The 19,110-nt window shown below is 35.7% G+C and overlaps 1 protein-coding gene across 1 annotated transcript in view; it reads left to right on the forward strand.

Moving 5' to 3' along the window:
- Positions 1-19,110, forward strand: part of ENPP1 (ectonucleotide pyrophosphatase/phosphodiesterase 1) — a 53,337-nt gene that overhangs the window by 24,192 nt on the left and 10,035 nt on the right. Inside the window, exons 9-21 of the mRNA XM_081312876.1 lie at positions 1,852-1,961; positions 4,108-4,173; positions 5,377-5,449; positions 7,133-7,241; positions 8,310-8,441; positions 9,915-9,946; positions 11,401-11,528; positions 13,187-13,256; positions 15,309-15,396; positions 15,802-15,977; positions 16,641-16,677; positions 16,783-16,937; positions 18,264-18,399. Coding sequence (XP_081169002.1) covers positions 1,852-1,961; positions 4,108-4,173; positions 5,377-5,449; positions 7,133-7,241; positions 8,310-8,441; positions 9,915-9,946; positions 11,401-11,528; positions 13,187-13,256; positions 15,309-15,396; positions 15,802-15,977; positions 16,641-16,677; positions 16,783-16,937; positions 18,264-18,399 — 1,312 coding nt within the window. The remainder of the gene's footprint in view (positions 1-1,851; positions 1,962-4,107; positions 4,174-5,376; positions 5,450-7,132; positions 7,242-8,309; positions 8,442-9,914; positions 9,947-11,400; positions 11,529-13,186; positions 13,257-15,308; positions 15,397-15,801; positions 15,978-16,640; positions 16,678-16,782; positions 16,938-18,263; positions 18,400-19,110) is intronic.

Consider the following 19,110-nt stretch of genomic DNA (forward strand, 5'->3'; position numbering starts at 1 on the left):
AGGCGGGACTAGAATTCACAGGTTTCTAGGCCAACACCACAACCTAGAGCAGGGGTAGGCAACCTTGGCTCTTTTATGACTTGTGGACTTCAACTCCCAGAATTCCTGAGCCAGCCACACTGAGGGGAAAGGAAGAGGTTTCCATGCTGAGCCACGCTGGCTCAGGAATTCTGGGAGTTGAAGTCCACAAGTCATAAAAGAGCCAAGGTTGCCTACCCCTGACCTAGAGCAAACAAAAACTCCCTCTTACACTCTAAGGTAATAATTTATATGGCATAAATTTTTATTTTTTATTTTTACTAATACAAAGGCCTCTTTTTCCTTTCATGCTGTTCCCAGAATCTTAAAAAAAAATCTGATTGCATTATATTGTACTTTCTTCATGTATTCCAATTCCTCCTGATCATTAAAAGAAATGTGATTAGTTATTCTTTATTATTTCTGCAACATGCTAGTATAGCTGTTGTTCTTGGTACAGTTATGACAAGATTGCTGTTATCCTCAAATCTCATTTATGGTTTTCCTGTATTCATGAAGCCTCTCAGGTTTTTCCCCCAAGCTTTTGCAGCTCTTAAGTAGAAAAAGAGATAATGACATAGAGATGAAAACCAGGAAAGGAGAGAAACATTAGACAAAGGGAACAAAATACTGAGGCAAAAAAAGGGGGAGAAGAAGAAATAATTTGTCAGGGGTGTTAATATAGGACAGCTGGAAAATGGAAGGTAAATAGGAAGGAAGAGGAGGAGACAAACGATTGGATGGGAGTAGAGAAATGTGGCAAGGGCATTAAGGATTCTGCAAACTACTGTGGATTGACAGATATATTGGTGATGTCTGGCCAGATAGCTGCTGCAGGAGAAGGAGGCCATCTTAAATTTATAGTGGATTAATTTGCCAAGCTCTTTTGAAACAGAACAAAGAAAGGAGGAAAGAACATTTCCCCCCCAAAGCTTTATTAAATTTCCAAAAATATATAAAATACACAAAAAACCAAAAAAAAGGAGTTGGGAAAAGTGGTAAAAAACAACTAGGGAGTGCATGAAACAGCAACTATAATAAAAAGCTGTAAAAAAAGGAATGTATAACTTTCTTCCATACAGATAAAAACATATAAATTAATCACACTTTGAACTAGAATGCACCCTACTAAACAATACCTCAGTCATCATAAACATATCTAACCATCAAAACCCAAGTTAAAATCTCATTTGTTAAAAAAAAATTCAACAGTGATTACCAAGTAGAAACAAAGCTAGATCTTTCTTTAATCAAAGCAATCAATTTCACCATGTTCTGCCAACTCCATTAATTTCACCATCTATTTACAGTATTCTTGAAAAAGGAATTGTGGCTTTCAAGAGACAAGTCTGAAATGAAACCCTTCTTTGTAAATACAAGATCAAGAGTGCGCAATGCAACACCATGTAGCGTAGAAAAGACTTGATCAGACAAATGTTGAAATATTCAGTTATTCTTGCAGATTATATGAATAAATAAAGCATTTATGTATAGTTAGAAGAAACAGGTTAGCAGATCTCGTGAAAGACTCTGCAGAGGTACTATCATAAATAGAGGCAGCTTCTCATTTACTTATGAATGGCCTTGGAAAATAAGTCACTATAAACATAAGCAATTAATGAAAGATTCTGTAAGAGAAGAATGGCATGAGATTAGGGACGAATATATTCTTTTTGATGACAACATAGAAGTGTAAGGTGAGGGGGTGGAGAATGGCAAGCGAAAATCCATGGAATTCTTTTAAAGCAGCAAATTATTCTCTAAATACTGTTCCGAAAACAACAGAAATAATTCATGAATAACAAGTGGGTTTTTCTTAATCTTTTTATACAGATTTGGCTGACTGCAATGTATCAGGGACTAAAATCTGCTTCGTTTTTCTGGCCTGGTTCAGATGTTGACGTCAACGGAAGTTTTCCAAACTTGTACAAATTATACAATAGGTGAGAACTTGTGAACGGAAGAACATCATGAACAAAGTCCTAAAAAGCTAAAACCTTTTAAGTGTGGCAGGATTTTTTTTTGTTTTGGAATAGTTTTCCTCTTTTAAAAGCTCTTGCTGTGGTGCAACCTCCCTGCCCTTCTGCTGCTGTTTTAAATATTATCAACCACTTAGGTTTAATTGGTTGATAAGGTTGAAAACCTTCTTCAAAGAAAATCTGTGGGTAAATTTTAAGCACATAATAAATCCTCCAGTAGATGCTCTCAGTCATTAGCATATCATTTAATTTTGTATTATCTTATGGATTCCATTTATTTAATTGTTCTGTTGGGAACCCCTACATTCTATGGGATTGCATGTTTAGTTGCTTTGGATATTATGCTGATTGTAAGTTGCTTGTTTATTAAAAATTACTTTGTGATGCATTTGCTGTTTTTTGTATAAAGATTTGAAGATTAGTATTGATGACATTCTGAGAAGTTAATTAGCTTTCAATATTTTTTTTCGTTATACAACTTGCTGAAAGGCTCTGTAAGAATTCTGAATTTGTAATTCTTTCCAAATGTCCTTCTTACATATAGTTTGAGAGGTTTTTTCATAGGTGGTAGGGGAGAGACAGAAGGGATTAGCTTTATAGTGCATTGATTGATTGATTATTTTCAACCACACAGATAAATTTTCTCCTTGATCTGTCCCTAACCTGGTCTTTCAGGTCTTCTGATATTATACCCATTGCCACTGTAACTGAGTCTATCTACATCGCGCAAAAAAGACAAGTTTTATTGATTCCAGATGTTCCATTAAACAAGGACATACTTCTTAGGGCTTATGAAGTTATTTTAACCTCATTAATAGTTTCACTAGAATTAACATTGTATTGGCTTGTAAAGCTACACAGCATCCACACAGGGTTGATGTAATTATAGAATTTCTAGAATTATATCTGTGTGCTTGTTGTCCTAAATATGCATTTCCAAGCACAAGACTCTGAAAATGCTAGGCAGATATTCCTGCACTTAAATAGCCCCAATTGTTTTAGAAAATTTTGATGTTTAAAATATTCTGAATATTTTCATAATAATCCAATTAGTTTTCAAAGATATACATGAAAATATTTCTTATAATAAAAATAGTAGGCAAAAAAGCCTTAATTAGCTAATCATGTTATGGCAAATATCTTTTTACTCTTTTCTGAATGATAGGCTTATTTCAAACCAATCATCACTTATTCTTTTCTGCATCTCTTAGATCAGAGGTCTTCAGATTTGGCCCTTTTATGATTTGTGGACTTCAACTCCCAGAATTCCTCAGCTAGACACGCTGAGTTGAAGTCCACAAGTCATAAAAGGGCCAAGTTTGAAGACCCCTGTCTTAGATAAAATCCTCAGGGTACAATATTATGGATCTGTGGTGGCGCAGTGGTTAGAATGCAGTACTGCAGGCTAACTCACTGCTTCTCCAGGAGTTTGATTCTGAATGGCTCAAGGTTTCCATCCTTCCAAGATCGATAAAATTGAGGACCCAGATTGTTGGGAGCAATATGCTCACTCTGTAAACCACTTAGAGAGGGCTGTAAAGTAGTATGAAGCCAGTGATGAGATTCAGCTGGTTTGCACCAGTTCTGCAGAACCGGTAGCTAAATTTTGCTGCATTTGGAGAACCAGCTGGCTTCCAGAAGTCCATTCTAGGCCTCAGAGGCCTGGAGGAGGCCTCCCAGGCCTAGAACGGCCCACCCGAAGTGCGTGGATGCCACTTCCGGAAGTCCGTTCTAGGCCTCGGAGGCCCAGACCTGCATCGAATAAGAGAACTGGTTGTTTAGGTATTTGAATTCCATCACTGTATAAAGCAGTATATAATCCTAAGTGCTATTGCTATTCAGATGATCAGAGAGTTACTGCCATCTAGTGACTGTCCAGATTTCTGCAGTGCAGATGGGAATTCATAAAACTTGCTTGATTCAAAGTATCTAAGTAATAATTGTTACAATATTCAAATCCTGATCTATAATGACCCATTTTCTGGATTTTTAGAATATGCTGTTATTTTAACCTCATTAATAGTTTCACTAGAATTAACATTGTATTGGCTTGTACAGTTGCCCAAAGCCAAATGCAAGTCTCTGTGTTCTGTTGGTATTTTCTCTTTAGATCAATACCATTTGAAGAAAGAGTAGTAACATTTCTTAGCTGGCTAAAATTACCAGAAGAAGAAAGGTAAGTAAATTGCCATCGCAAAGCAATGTATAAAATAATAGAAAGGCAAATAGTAACTGCTATGTTGAATTGGCTATTTAGCTTATCTTGTGGATGTTGTGAAGTTTGTTTCAATAAATTTTAAAGGGTTCATAAAAGCAGAAGGTCGGCAGTTTGGCGGGTCGAATCCCGAGTGCCGCGTAACAGAGTGAGCGCCTGTTACTCGTCCCAGCTTCTGCCAACCTAGCAGTTTGAAAGCACATAAAAATGCAAGTAGAAAAATAGGGACCACTACGGTGGGAAGGTAACAGCGCTCTGTGCGCCTTTGGCGTCTAGTCATGCCAGCCACATGACCACGGAGCCATCCTCGGAGAAGCGCTGGCTCTTCGGCTTTGAAATGGAGATGAGCACCGGCCCCTAGAGTCGGAAACAACTAGCACACATGTGTGGGGGAACCTTTACCTTTACTTTAAAAGCTTATACTGTAACATAGTACAAATGTGGAGTAGTATAATACATAGTGATTTCTTCACGTTAATGGTTCAGTTTGGTGAAAGGAGTTTCTATTATTCCCATTTATCTGTTAGCCTGGATAGAATGTTATATGCCACAATGTTGTAATTCAACTGTAACTGTAGTGGAAATTTTATCTGTTGAATCTGAATTCTGTTGAATTAAAATCCTTTAAACTGAGGTTTCACTAGAGGTAACATTTACACAGTGCTTTCAATTGTTCAGAATGCTTCATGTGCATACTTTAAATCCTTGTAACATACATGCATACTGTAGTAAGTTGATATTACTACTACTACTACTACTACTACTACTACTACTACTACTCATATCGTGGGCCAAATTTGAGAGAGCATGATTTGCTTAAGGCAGGCGTCTTCAAACTTGGCAACTTTAAGTCTCGTGGACTTCAACCCCCAGAATTCCCAGCCAGCCCTGGAATTCTGGGAGTTGAAATCCACAAGTCTTAAAGTTGCCAAGTTTGAAGACCCCTGGCTTGAGGCCATTTAGTAAGAGGTTGCTTGATTCAGAATCCACCCTCTTGGTCCTCATGCTTTATCCACATATGTTATCTATATACATTTTTATATAAATCACCACAAGATTTGTTTTTAATGCAATTGTTTCTAATGAAGTCTACTGAATTTAAATATTTTCACTCTTCTCTTAATTTATATGTAAAATATTACATTTTAATGCTGTTTGATATAGACCACACTTTTACACTCTGTATTTAGAAGAACCAGATTCCTCAGGACACATTTATGGGCCAATCAGCAGTGAAGTAAGTAAATGGATGTTATAATGGCATTTCTTTTAAATTAAGTTCCATGGTAGATTAAGGATAACAACATTAAAGAAATCTAACTAAAAGGCTATTTGATCCCCTCATTTAAAATAAAACACCCTTTTAATTATTCATATATTATAAAAATGATGCACAGTTCTTTGAGTATAATGTTATGACATATAAAAAGTGAAAACTATGAAAGATCTTGATGCAGAATACATTCAATGGAGACCACGGACAAGATCGCTAATTAAACATAATTATTAAAGAAGATTTCAGATTTACAGTCGTATTAAATAATTTGACTTAGGATTAAAAATTAAGAAGTGTTTAAAAAAATAAGTGACCCAACTAGATAACAGAGAATTATATGTATGTGCATTGGGTTAAAGGATCAGATGGTAGTCTGGAACTTTGAAAAGAGATCACTTTAGTACTTCTTGGATCAAATTTTATGCATTAAACATATAAGTGAAAGTTAATTTTTAAAGGGGGAGGCCAATGCCTATCCCTAGATAGGGAGGAAAAAATTGTTGAACATTCAACCGCATGCAGAATTCTTTACATATTTAAACCCCTGGGTTAGAAAAGGATTATTGAAGACCAGCACTGTGAGGTCTTTTTTCTCATTTCTTCCTCTTGAAATAGACATACACTGTATAAAAATGTGAAAATTGTTCTCTTCTGCTTTGAACCTGCCTGGTTACTTATATTGGCCAGAATCATCCTTTTGAAAATCTCCCTTGCTGCTAGAAGTTTGGCTATCGAGTATGTGAAGATGGTTTTCTCTTAAGTGGTCCCCAGACCAGGGAGTATGTTTGACAATCACTTTTCTAACAGTTAGGAAAAACGTTTAATTGCTAATTGAATTGTTTCTAATGACATTGATTTTAATTTTGGTTTCATTTTAATTTCATTGTTTTTATTCCTATATTTTACCATTTGTATTTTTAATCACTGTAAGCTGCCATTGGCATTTTATAGGTAGAAAAGTGGGACGTACATTTAATAAATTAAAAATAATAACAACATCTTTTTCTTATCATGTGGCTTGGAATAACAACTATTTTGAGGAAGGATGCACATATCAGGATTGGCCTAATTTTTAGATATTTTTGCTTCTTCTCTATCATTTGCTTTTGTGATACTCCTCCTTGGTTAAGTGTTCTGGAAATTTGGAATGTTTTCTACAATATTTGGCTAGTCTGCAAGGCTTTGTTTGCTTAGTTTTATTATGGAAGATTCTTTATCTCTTAACTCAGTTACAGGGGTGACTAAACAGCAGCCTTGCACAGCTCAGCCATGCAGTCAATGAATGATCATTGCTGGAATTGCTAATCTTAGACAGTGGTCTATGTCACAAGTAATTTTACTTGAGTTAGCAGCTATCATGAAGGACATGGAAAAATTATTTGGTGATATCTAACTAATCTTCTGCTGCTGATGGAAAGTATCATCAGTCAGCTGTGGTGCAGCCAAAATGCTCTCCAAACAATATCAATCAGAATTAAAGGTTGATAGCTGTGACAGAGCAAGGGAGGCTAATGAAAAAACAATTCTTACTCTATATTGCTGACAGATGTTTTCTACTGACAGCAGAATATTTATTGGGAACCACCATTTTTTGAAATGTGGGTTAACTTATTTACTTTGCCTCTCTTGGCTTTTGATTTGCAGGTCATTCTTGCATTAGAGAGAGTAGACAAAGTGGTTGGGCTGTTGATGGATGGGCTTAAGCAAATGAACCTTCACAACTGCATTAATATTATTCTTGTTTCTGACCATGGTAAGTCTTGTTAAACCATGTAGATTTTAGAATACATAAAACATTCTTGAAATGACTCATCTGTATCTCACATTAGCACTTTCATTTCCACTAAGCCTTGTTGGTTTGGCACATGGTTTCAGTTAAACTGTGATTATAATTTCTGTAATCAATAAACCAGATAAATAAATAATGAAACAATAAACTATTGTTTTGAAAGAAAAGATAACTTTGCAGTAGTCTGGCAATATTAAAAAACTTCTAAAATGTAGACTAGTTTAGGAGCAAATTTTCATAAGGTCACTACTGGACTTAATTCTAACCCATCTGGTTTATTGATTACAGAAATTATAATCATGGTTTAATTGAAGCCATGTACCAAACCAACAATGTTTAGTGAAAATGAAAGTGCTAATGTAAGATACAGATGACTCATTTTAGTTATATATGAAGTACAGCTTCAGAGGATGTTGTCCATAGAATGAGCACCACTTGGTCGGGAAGTAAATGAATGTTCTAGATTTTCTGATTAGGCTACCCATGTGACACCCTGCCTGCTGGTTGGGCTAACCACTGTATAAACACCAGTTGCTTACATTTCCAGCCATCCGGAGCTCCATGTATAAATGCTGGGCCCAGGCATGTATATATCTTAATTGGATTGAATTGGCATTGATCTAGAACTGAGGTGGGAAAAAATGGCCCCTTTATGACTTGTGGACTTCAGCTCCCAGAATTCCTGAGCCAGCTATGCTGGCTCAGGAATTCTGGGAGTTGAAGTCCACAACTCATAAAAGGGACATAGTTCCCCACCCCTGATCTAGAGCCTTAAATGTTCATTATTTTAAAAGACCGCTAGTTCAAGTGGGTTCTAAACAGGTACGTTTTGTTCAGTCATTGGGACTTGCATATAAAGAAGTTGGAAACAATATGGAAAATGGAAATAATTTATATTCATTTATATGAATAAGCAAGTCTTAGAGCTAATTTCTTGCTAGTAATTATACCTGAGAGCTACTTTTACTCAGTGCATAGTAAAATATGTCCATATTTATAAACAAGCATAAATCTTTATATTTTTCTTGCAAGGAATGGAGGAAGCTAACTGCCAAAAAACAGTCTACCTGGATACATATTTGGGCAATGTTAAAGACCTGTTTGTGGTACCTGGCCCTGCAGCTCGCTTAAGACCCCAAAATTCTCCAGATGAGTATTTCTCTTGTATGTAACTACTAGACCAATCTGAATTACTTGCTTGTTTTGTATTGTTGTTTTAGTGTGTGAATGTTGATCTTATATGAAGCTGTGGGATCAAATTAAATGTTTGCATTTACTGGTTGAACTTTTCCTGATAACCTGACTCGCAGAAGTGAGGCTGGCCAATTCTCTCCTGTTTTGGAGAGCTTCTAGAATAATTTTTTTTGGTGGGGGGGGGACTGCATATGTTCTCTTTCTTCCAGAATATGACCAATACTGGATTCCACCCTTTATTTGCACCTGAAAAAAGTCACAATGTTATATTTTTAAACAACAATGACAAAAATTTAAATACTCCTCTCTATCAGTCTTCTTGTAGGGAGGGCATGGCCTGGGATTCCTACACTGTGGCTCTTGGATGCAAACTCACGGGGATGCCGTGGGATGTTTAAATTTTTGTGACATCCATTCCTGAAGCTGAGTGGTGGGATGCAAATATGTGAACAACCGGTTCTCTGTGTGGATGCTGCTTCTGAAGGTCCATTCTGGGCCTGGGCAACAAAAAATTAGCTACCGGTTCTGTCAAAGTGGTGTCAACTGGCTGAATCCCACCACTGGGTGTTACTATATAAACTTTTGGAAACTTTGACATAGACCTTCCAATAAAAATTGTAATACTGAACTTCTCTTAGGATCACAAATCAAAACAAATAGAAATATTGTAATTATGATTTGCCAATTTAATAGGCATTAAGTTTAAAGCCAAAACTTGAATGTTCAGTATCAGGTACCAGATTCCCACATTTCTTTACTACCAGTAGGCAAAGCTTCACAGAGGATAGGGATTTACAGTGAAGAAGTAGTCTTTCAGTGAACTGAATAATCAACTGATCTTTGAAATCTTTTCAATACATATCTATAGTCATATTTTTTTCAGATAATATCTTAAAGCAAAAAAAATTACAATTGCTGCTTGTTACCTTTATATGGACATTTTTTGGGGAAATTACGTATTTTCTGTAGACATTTGTATGTAATTTGAAACATGCAGTTACTCGCACTATTTGTTTTTATCTAGTGCAAGTTTGGACCTGGGATCATTATGTGTAGGCAAGCCAGTCTGGAAGAGGCCGTCAGCATTTAATACTTTAGCAAAAACATTATGCCCTTTAATTCCACATTATAATATAGTTTGCCTTGTTATTATTTTAACAATTATATTGACCATTCAGAAATCTCCTAGAGCGTATGAATGTTGAATATTAATTCAATATGGGGCAGTTTTCAGAAAACTGTTTTAGCATTATCTATACTGACGTGTTACATACTTGTGTTCTGCTGTACAATAAAGAGTTACTTTTAATGGCTGTGGCAGAGAACAACATTTTGATTAGCTTATGAACAAGATGAAATGTGATGCAGATATTTAGTTGGACATTATTTATTTTTCTTTTTTTAAAACTATAGGTAACTAATTATCTCATCTAACTCTTCTAGTTGATTATGAAGGCCTTGTCAAAAACCTTACAGTAAGTACTGACATCTTCTTCAAGTTACGACTCTTATTTTATTGATTAGATTTAATATAGTTGCCCAACTCAGCAAACTACATTAGCTACATTTTTCCCATCATTGATAGAATTAAATCAACTCATCCAGATCTAATATACCTTTCCTCCTTCAGACATATCAAGATATGGGGGTTCCATGCCCTTGGTATATTATTATATTGCTGTTATCGTATTCCTTTCTTCTGAGAGGGAAAGAAAAAAATTAAACAAGAATCAGTATTTGGTATAAAAAGTAATCCTGGAAGACGTTTTTCCCCCCCAAATAGCCTGACTATGCTTTGACCCATCATTTTAAGTGATTAGGTGGTTTGGTTTGTCTTAGTGTTATTTCTAAATCTAGAAATTGTGGTTGGTAAACCATGATTTTGAATATTATTTTTGAATACAAAAATACTTGTGGATTCTGCAATAGCTACAGCACAGCAATCGAAATAGCATTTGCAGAAATACTTTAAAAATATTACATGCCCAAAATCTTGCAAGATACCGAAACCCTGTAGTGTTTTTTTTAATTATTATTATTCTCATGTGAGATTTTGAATTGGAATGTCCAATTCAATGAGATCTTGGGAAATACCAGATGTGTTTTCAGTTTTCTTGCATAACATTACAGAAAGTCTCAGAGAAAAATCACCGAAAAGTTTTGAGATGGAAAGTAGGAAGATCAGGTTCATATCCCATTGCACAGAATGTTACAATATTAGCAATACCTTAAGAGTTCAGATCATAATAAACTGTGCTTCAAATCAAGTTAAAACAAGCCATGAGCTTTGTGCTTTAATGCTTCATTTGACTTAAAATATTTTCCTATAAGAGTACAGGCCCAGATGATGTAACCTTAAAGAGAGAGAGAGAGAGAGGGTAAAATATAAATGCATTTATAAACACCTGCCCAAAAAAATTGAAGGATGCTTCTTTAATATTTTTTATTTCTTTCTTAGTTATTCATAACTCTTCCTAATTTTCTTTCTTTTCTTTCTAATATTTGTATTGTTTTTAATCTTGTTAAAAATCTCTTCAATAAAAATTATATTTTTTAAAAAAGTACAGGCCCAACATGTTTACTTAGGCAAGCCTTTGATGTGCAAGCAGGTTTTAGATGCTTAATATGGAAAGAGAAATTGGTTATTTATTATGGCTGTCATGTTATATTTTATTAAATGTTTGCTTATGGTTAATTGTGCTTTAACAACATCAATTATGCATTATACACATAGGTAAAATTATCTGTAATCAGAGGAGGAATGTCATTGCTGATTTCTCTACCTCTTAAATCTCCATACATCTCTAAGTACTGTCCAGTGTAGATTTCTGAGGGCGATTACAATCAAGGTCAAGAGAAAAAAACAAACTCTGTAAGATATTTTGCATCATGTTGGATATGACCATCTACTGTGATTTCTCCATTGCAGTGTTTGCTCCCAGAGCAGCATTTCAAGGCATACCTGAAGCAGATGCTTCCCAAGCGATTTCACTATGCCAGTAATAACCGGATTGAACCTGTACATTTTTATATGGACCAGCAGTGGCAGCTTGCCCGGTAAGCTCTTGGTTTTTGTTTTACCGTAATTCCCATTTATTTCACTTAAATGTGAGCAAATTGTTTATCATAATCATAATAGTAAAGTTGGAAGGGACCCTAGAGATCATCTAGTCCAACCCCGTGCTCAGGCAGGAAACCCTATACCATTTCAGACAAATGGCTGCCCAGTCTCTTCTTAAAAACTTCCAGTGTTGGAGCATTCACCACTTCTGGAGGCAGGTTGTTCCACTGGTTAATTGTTCTAACTGTCAGGAAGTTTCTGCTTAGTTCTAGGTTGCTTCTCTCCTTGATTAGTTTCCATCCATTGCTTCTTGTCCTGCTTTCAGGTGCTTTGGAGAATAGCTTGGCTCCCTCTTCTTTGTGGCAGCCCCTGAGATATTGGAACACTGCTATCATGTCACCCCTCACCCTTCTCTTCATTAAACTAGACATACCCAATTCCAGCAGCCGTTCCTTATATGTTTTAGCCTCCAGTCCCCTAGTCATCTTTGTTGCTCTTCTCTGTACTCTTTCCAGAGTCTCAGTATCTTTTTTACATCGTGGTGACCAAAACTGGATGCAGTATTCCAAGTGTGGCCTTACCAAGGCATTGTAAAGTGGTATTAGTACTTCACGTGATCTTGATTCTATCCCTCTGTTAATGCAGCCTAGCACTGTGTTGGCTTTTTTGGCAGCTGCAGTACACTGCTGGCTCATATTTACAGTAAGTGATTGTCCACTAGGACTCCGAGATTCCTCTCACAGTTACTACTATTGAGCAAGGTACTCCTTATTCTATACCTATACATTTGGTTTTTCTTGCCTAAATGTAGAACTTTACTTTTTTCACCATTGAATTTCATTTTGTTAGATAGCGCCCAGTGTTCAAGTCTGTCTAGATCCTCCTGTATTTTAAGCCTGTCTTCTGGAGTGTTGGCTATTCCTGCCATTTCTGTTGCTGCCTTATCTTACACTTCTATCTTGCATTTCATTCCACAAGAGCAAGAGTGGCATATGCTAACATTATGCCAGGGGCCATATGTCCTCAACCTTCCACCTTTATCAAGCTTCTGCTCATTGAGAATTGCAACGTTTGGAACAGTTGTTCTCTCCTTAGTCATGGGAATCAGATTCTCCTTCATCTTGTTATCTGTGAACAACAGAGGCCCCAATGTGGAAGAACTAGTTATTTATCTTAACTGAAGTTATTTGAGTGGTCATCTGTGAATTCAGACAATCAGTTCTCCTACCTTCTCTAACTTCAGGTGACTTTAGTTCATTTGCAATGTCGGTCTTAGGAACTGAAGAGGTGTAATAAAAGTTCTACCTAGGAGCATGGGGGGTAGATATGTTGGGTGGGACAGAGCACCTGCCAAACAATTATGTAAGCTCCAAAATCTTCCAACTAGGAGCTACCCATATTGTACATGTGGTTTGATAGACAACCACTCAAAGAAATATACAGGTGCTTTGGTTCTTGAAGGAGTTTGGCATAAATCTCATCAAGGATAGTAAACTAGTAAACAGACAAAGAGCATTCTATAATCAGAGCCACCAAAGGAGAGAATGGGCTTACATTGTGTCAAGAAGACTCAATATGGAAAAGAAAGGCCAAGAAGAGATTTTATTTCAATTGATCCTGGCAGTCTTATTTGTTGTTATTATGTGTTTTGCAGGACACGGTCTGAGCTCAAATATTGCACTGGTGGATTTCATGGGTCAGACAATGTATTTGCAAACATGCAGGTAAATAGCAATATTTGTTGGTGCCTTCCAAACTTTTTAATGAACCTAGGCTGCTTTTGGGTTCTTTAACCAGGGATTCTATTTTCAGATTTCCATACTCCAGAGGTCTTCAAATTTGGTCCTTTTATGACTGGTGGACTTCAACTCTCAGAATTCCTCAGCCAGCGTGCCTGGCTGAGGAATTCTGGAAGTTGAAGTCCACCAGTCATAAAAGGGCCAAGTTTGAAGACCCCTGCCATACTCTCTTTCCTCTTCTTTCCTTCAACCTTTCAAGGGACTTTCCTCCCTCAGGAAAGAAAAACCAAGCCCCTTTCAATAGATCTTTGCTTGGGAGCAGCCTATGAACTTACAGTAACTTCATACTATAGAAAACAGTAACTTCATACTATAGGTGGAAATATAATACTGATGTTGAGTTGAAATGGGTCTTATAATCCATCCAATTCAACCCCCTGCTCTGTGGAGAAATTTACTAAATTGTTCCTGACAGTGGCTATTCTGCCAGTGTTTAAAACCTTCACTCTTACTATCAGGAAATTATTTCTAATATTCAGCCTGATTTTCTTTGCTGAAGTATAAAATGTGAATTAAGTTCTTCAGACCTTTGTATAACAGAGAATATTATAGAGAGCCACTTTTGTCTAGTGGTTAAGGTAACCAGGCTAGGAAGTGGGAGACTCTGAGTTCTAGTCCCACCTTAGCCTGAAAGCCAGCTCACCACCTCACAGTGTTGTTGTTATTATTCTGGGGAAAATAAGAGGAAAAAGGTGTGTTGGATGTGTAAAAATAATAAAGGCAAGATACAACTAAATGAATAAAAAATTATAGCCTTCTTTGAGTCTAATACTATTTCTTGACAGTTTAGTAGTCCTCGAAGCTTTAATTCAGACTTAGTCAGGAAGAGCTCAAAACATACATTATTTTTATCTGCTTCGTAATTTTATATCTGTTCGTTTTAATGTTTTTTTTAATGTTTTTATGCTGTAAGCTGCCCCAAGTTGTTTGACATGAGATGTGTGGCAAATTTCAAAATAAATAAATAAATAAAATTAGTATTAATTACTAATACTAATTTTGGTGTGATAATCTCAAGACTATTTTGGTGTGATAATCTCAAGACTATTAGTACCTTCTCAGTTGCAATATTTAATTTCCATTAAATTGCAAAAACTTCTCCTTCTGTGAGCAGCCAATCAGATATTGTGGGATGAAAGTAATTCAGTAGTGGATACTAAATTTGTGAGTTTCATAATCTATATTTGTTTAAGTTAGAAACAGTGATTGTGTTGCTGAATGAATCAGCTTGTAGCCAGATGGTAGCCTCTTCATTTTGCATTGATATTATCTTTTGAGCAGCTGTGATGAAATGCAAAGGCATAATGTTTTTTGGGGAAAAAGAGTAGCTAAATAGCTTTGCTGGGAGAACTTTGCTGTTTTATATTACTGAAAGAGAAAATATGTAAATCTTTGCAGTAGAATATTCACAATAGTGGGGGGGGGGGAGCCAGATGTTTTTAGGAGAAAATAAGAAAAAAAATACCAAAAGAATTGATGAACCTCATTGCCTGGAATAAAGCTTTCAGCTCGCTGTCATTTATCTTAACACAGATGTATTCTAAATACTTACAGAAAATGGAAGCAGTTAACCTATGAATCTACTAACATTTGTACAGAAATATGTGTGATTTGGTACATATTCCAATTGTTCAGAGAAATAAAAGTAGTTCTAGTGGATTATTGACCATTGTGGAAATCTATTGTGATTTCTGCTGTCAGCTATGCTATATCAAATTTTGCTTTTATCTGGATTTCCTGTGTGAGTTTTCTATTTGTATATATCTATTAAGAGGGGAGCCAGCTGTCTTTTAAATATAGATTTAACTCTTCTCTTCTTCTGAAGGCAAGTTTTTAGTAAACTGCTTTGGGGAATTCAGCAATTTTTACAGATGAAGACCAGCTGGATATTCCAATTACAACCAGAGTCACTTAGTTGAGTTGGGCAGCTATAGAAATTGAATAAATAAGTAAATAGATTTGTGGTTTTTGTTATAGGCACTCTTTATTGGATTTGGGCCTGGATTCAAGTTTCAAACAGAAGTTGATCCATTTGAAAATATTGAAATCTACAACTTAATGTGTGGTACGATAAATTGGCTTGACCCCTTTATCTCATCAACTCAAAACATTTCTAGAAAATATTTACCATTCATCTAGAATTATATTACTTACTTTAATTATGTTTATTATATTGAAAAGCTGAAAAATTATTTCTGATATCTGTGCTGGTGCCAGTTTCCAGTAATGTTAGAAGTGGAATTTGGTCCCTATCTAACTCCCTTTCTTTTCCTTTAAAAATTTTGATTCTTTAAAACTTGCCATATGGGGTATCTCTCTAGTTTTCATCCATACATTGAACTCTTCCTGATTATTATTTTTATTAATAACAGTTATTTGTACTTAGGATTTTTTAAAATAGAATTACGTTTAAACTATGATGTAAAGCATATCTTCAATATCTTTGACACAGTTTTCTCAATCATTTTAGATCTTCTTGATTTAACACCAGCCCCTAACAATGGAACTCATGGAAGCCTCACCCACCTTCTAAAGAGAGTCACTTATATTCCCAAGCATCCTAAAGAAGAAAGCAGTCCTTCTTCATGCCCTTTGGTGAGGCCGAGGACCTCCACTGATGGCCATATCTGCTCATGTAAATCTTTGGTAAGGACTTAGAGACTGGCTGAGGAATTCTGGGAGTTGAAGTCCACAAGTCATAAAAGGGCCAAGTTTGAAGACCCCTGACTTAGAGAAACAATTGTTCTTCAGGAATAGCAATCAGAATTTTTGGTGATTTTTAATTAAAAATGGCTCCTATTTTCATGGTTGTATATGACAAATTTGGATACAATTCATTTAAGGTTATCTCTCTCTCTCTCTTTCTTTATCTATCTATCTATCTATCTATCTATCTATCTATCTATCTATCTATCTATCTATCTATCTATTATCTATCATCTTATTTTTACAAATAACCCAAGATGTCCCGCAAAAACAACAAACTTGTGATGTGGGTTGAGCTGAGAGAGAGTGACTAACCCAAGGATACCCAGCTGGCTTTCATGGCTATGGCATGACTAGAACACACTCTCTCTCATGTGTGTATGTGTGTGTATTCTCATCTCATCTCATCTCATCTATCTTTATATCTCTACACTCATTTCATTTATATGCCTCCCATTTCACTATTCAATGCTACTCAGTATCATCATTCTAGCAATTTATGAATCGTTTACTGTAGATCGTTTTTTTCATAGCTTTTTATTTGTTTCTTCTGTCTGATGCTGCATAAAAATGACTTCATCTTCTGCTTTCCTTTACATATAGCCCCTGCCACCACAGGTAGATCTTACTATTTCAGAAAGTAAGTATTATAACTGCTTCTGGAAATGGGTAAATTAAGCAGAAAACACTGACTGGGAAGTTGCTGTATAGTGGCAGACCTTGTTTGCCTTTTTACCTTCTGTAGTAAAGAAGATAGAAAAATACAACTTGCCTTTTGGGAGGCCCCATGTACTCCAAAAGAAGCAGAAGTTTTGCCTCCTTCACAACCATCATTATGTCAGTGGATTTAGCCAGAACATCAAGATGCCTTTGTGGAGTAGCTATTCTGTTAACAAGCGTGTAAGTATGTGGGTAATTCAAAAGATATAAAGCAATGAGTGGCAGGAAAAGAACAATGTGGCAAGCCAGATGTGGGCTCATTTAAGTGGGGAACAAAGACTATGGAGATAAATCATTTTTAAATAGTGCATGTTTTCAGCAATGGTTTAAGTAAACACATGAAACATATGCAGCTTGGCTGATGGATTTTTTTTTCCTGATTTCTTTGCCAGCTGTGACCACATGTTTGCATGTATTTCTGCAGTGAAAATACATGATAAGTATATAGCATATTCTTCTTTCTTAGTCACAGAACCAGAAATTAAAAACTGGTTGCTTCTTTACAGATGTATTGTGGATTTTTTCCCCTGAATTTTCATCATCCTCCAGCCAAATCAGGACCATTATTTATTTTGATCTGTCCTTTGCTAGTTTCTCTTCATACAAGAAAATTGGCCTTAGTTCTGGAGAGTTATTATGTTGCTGGCAGATTAAATCACTACCTCTATATATAATTTCTCAGTGTGTGCTGCGCAACGTATGAATGCATGCATGTTGTGCAGGGATACTTGATTAATGATACTTGCGTAATGTACACTTCCAATGTACAGTAATTGGAAGTATGTGTGACTACACAGGTAGCCCACCTTAGCAGCACTTTAAAAGCAGCTGCATCATTTCCTGGTCAGGAAAAAAAGGATAATCCTGGCAAAAGACATGCTTAATTAAGATGGTCTTGACTGATACTTTCTGAACCCTTATATGAGTTTGAAGTCCATTTTCTTCTTTGCATTCAGATAACTGCACAGCCTATACCAATGTACGCACAGACATAAACAATCTCTGAATAGATTAGAAATAGAATTTGTTAATTCTGTCCTGTTGCATCCTAAAACCATACATATTGCCACCCAGTTCTTTTGACAAGTAAAGGCCTATGTGCACAGCAGTTTGAACATTTGCATTTCATAACTCCTGTGGGCCAATTGTCTTACATAAGCTCTACCTGATAATGAGAGCCTAATATGAACCAGAAAAAAAAAATAACTGTAGGAAGCTGGAAAGTGAAATAGATCAAAATGAGGACTACATCAGTATACTCTTGATAGGGGAAAATATAATGGATTTATAAAATGATAAATGCTGTGAATAGAGTGTGAATAGAGTTTTTAGAAATCCTCTTTGCAAGCATGTAAACTTAGCCAGAGGTACATTCTGTATAGACTTAATAGAGCTAAAACAAAACACTCTTTCATAATATAGCTGGATTATTGTATATTTATCTTGTCTTATTCTTTATACACAATAAATATACATAACCACTGGTATTTTTGTTTTGTTAATTAGGACAGATGGAACGCCTCTGCAGGTGCCAGCAGAAGCTGCTTCTACACGGATCATCGTATTTCTTTAAACAGCAGTCAAACTTGTTCACTTTACAAAAATCACCCTCAGCTTAACTATGGATTTCTTTTTCCTCCAAGTAATTTGCATTTTCTCTTTTATTTCTAAGCAGAGTGATACAATATTTAGATAAATTTTCTCCTGATAAATTTGACTCCTGGTTCTATAGGCATATCCATGGCTTTTTCTTGGCAACAATATGCAAATCGCTCACTGTTGCCTTCTTCTAAATATTGTTTTACTAGTTAATTTAGCTTATAGTCCTGGGATTTCGTGCTGGGTTCCCATTAAGGTAATAACCAGGTTTAATCCTAGTTAGATTATTTGAGATCAGCCAAAGCAGAGATTAAATTAATAGCCAAAATAAAACTTAAAATCTGTGGACAATCTTCTTTTATATATAAGAATTAAATATTGGATGTAAGCCAAACCCAACCAAGAAAATCTTTAATTGATATTTATAGAAAATGTTACTAAGTAAGAAAAATGTAGCATTATGGTTGGCAGACAGAAGATACTATCAAAGCACCTTTTATCTTTTAAATTCAAACTACAAAAGAACCAACATTTTAATGTTAAAATAAATATACAGCTGCGAGTGGTACATAAACATTAAAATGCTTGATTTCTCACTGAATAAGCATCGATAAGGTATATGGTGTAGCAGTGGCCAGATGGCTTTAGAAACCACTAATTCAGAAAGGCTTAATGTGGAAAAATAGTTCTGAAATTTTCATATTTGCTTTTGGAAACTCAGTCATCTTAATACATACATTTATTTTAATATTTA

This window comes from Vipera berus (assembly GCF_964194415.1).
Source record: "Vipera berus genome assembly, chromosome: 1".
Lineage (NCBI taxonomy): Eukaryota > Metazoa > Chordata > Lepidosauria > Squamata > Viperidae > Vipera > Vipera berus.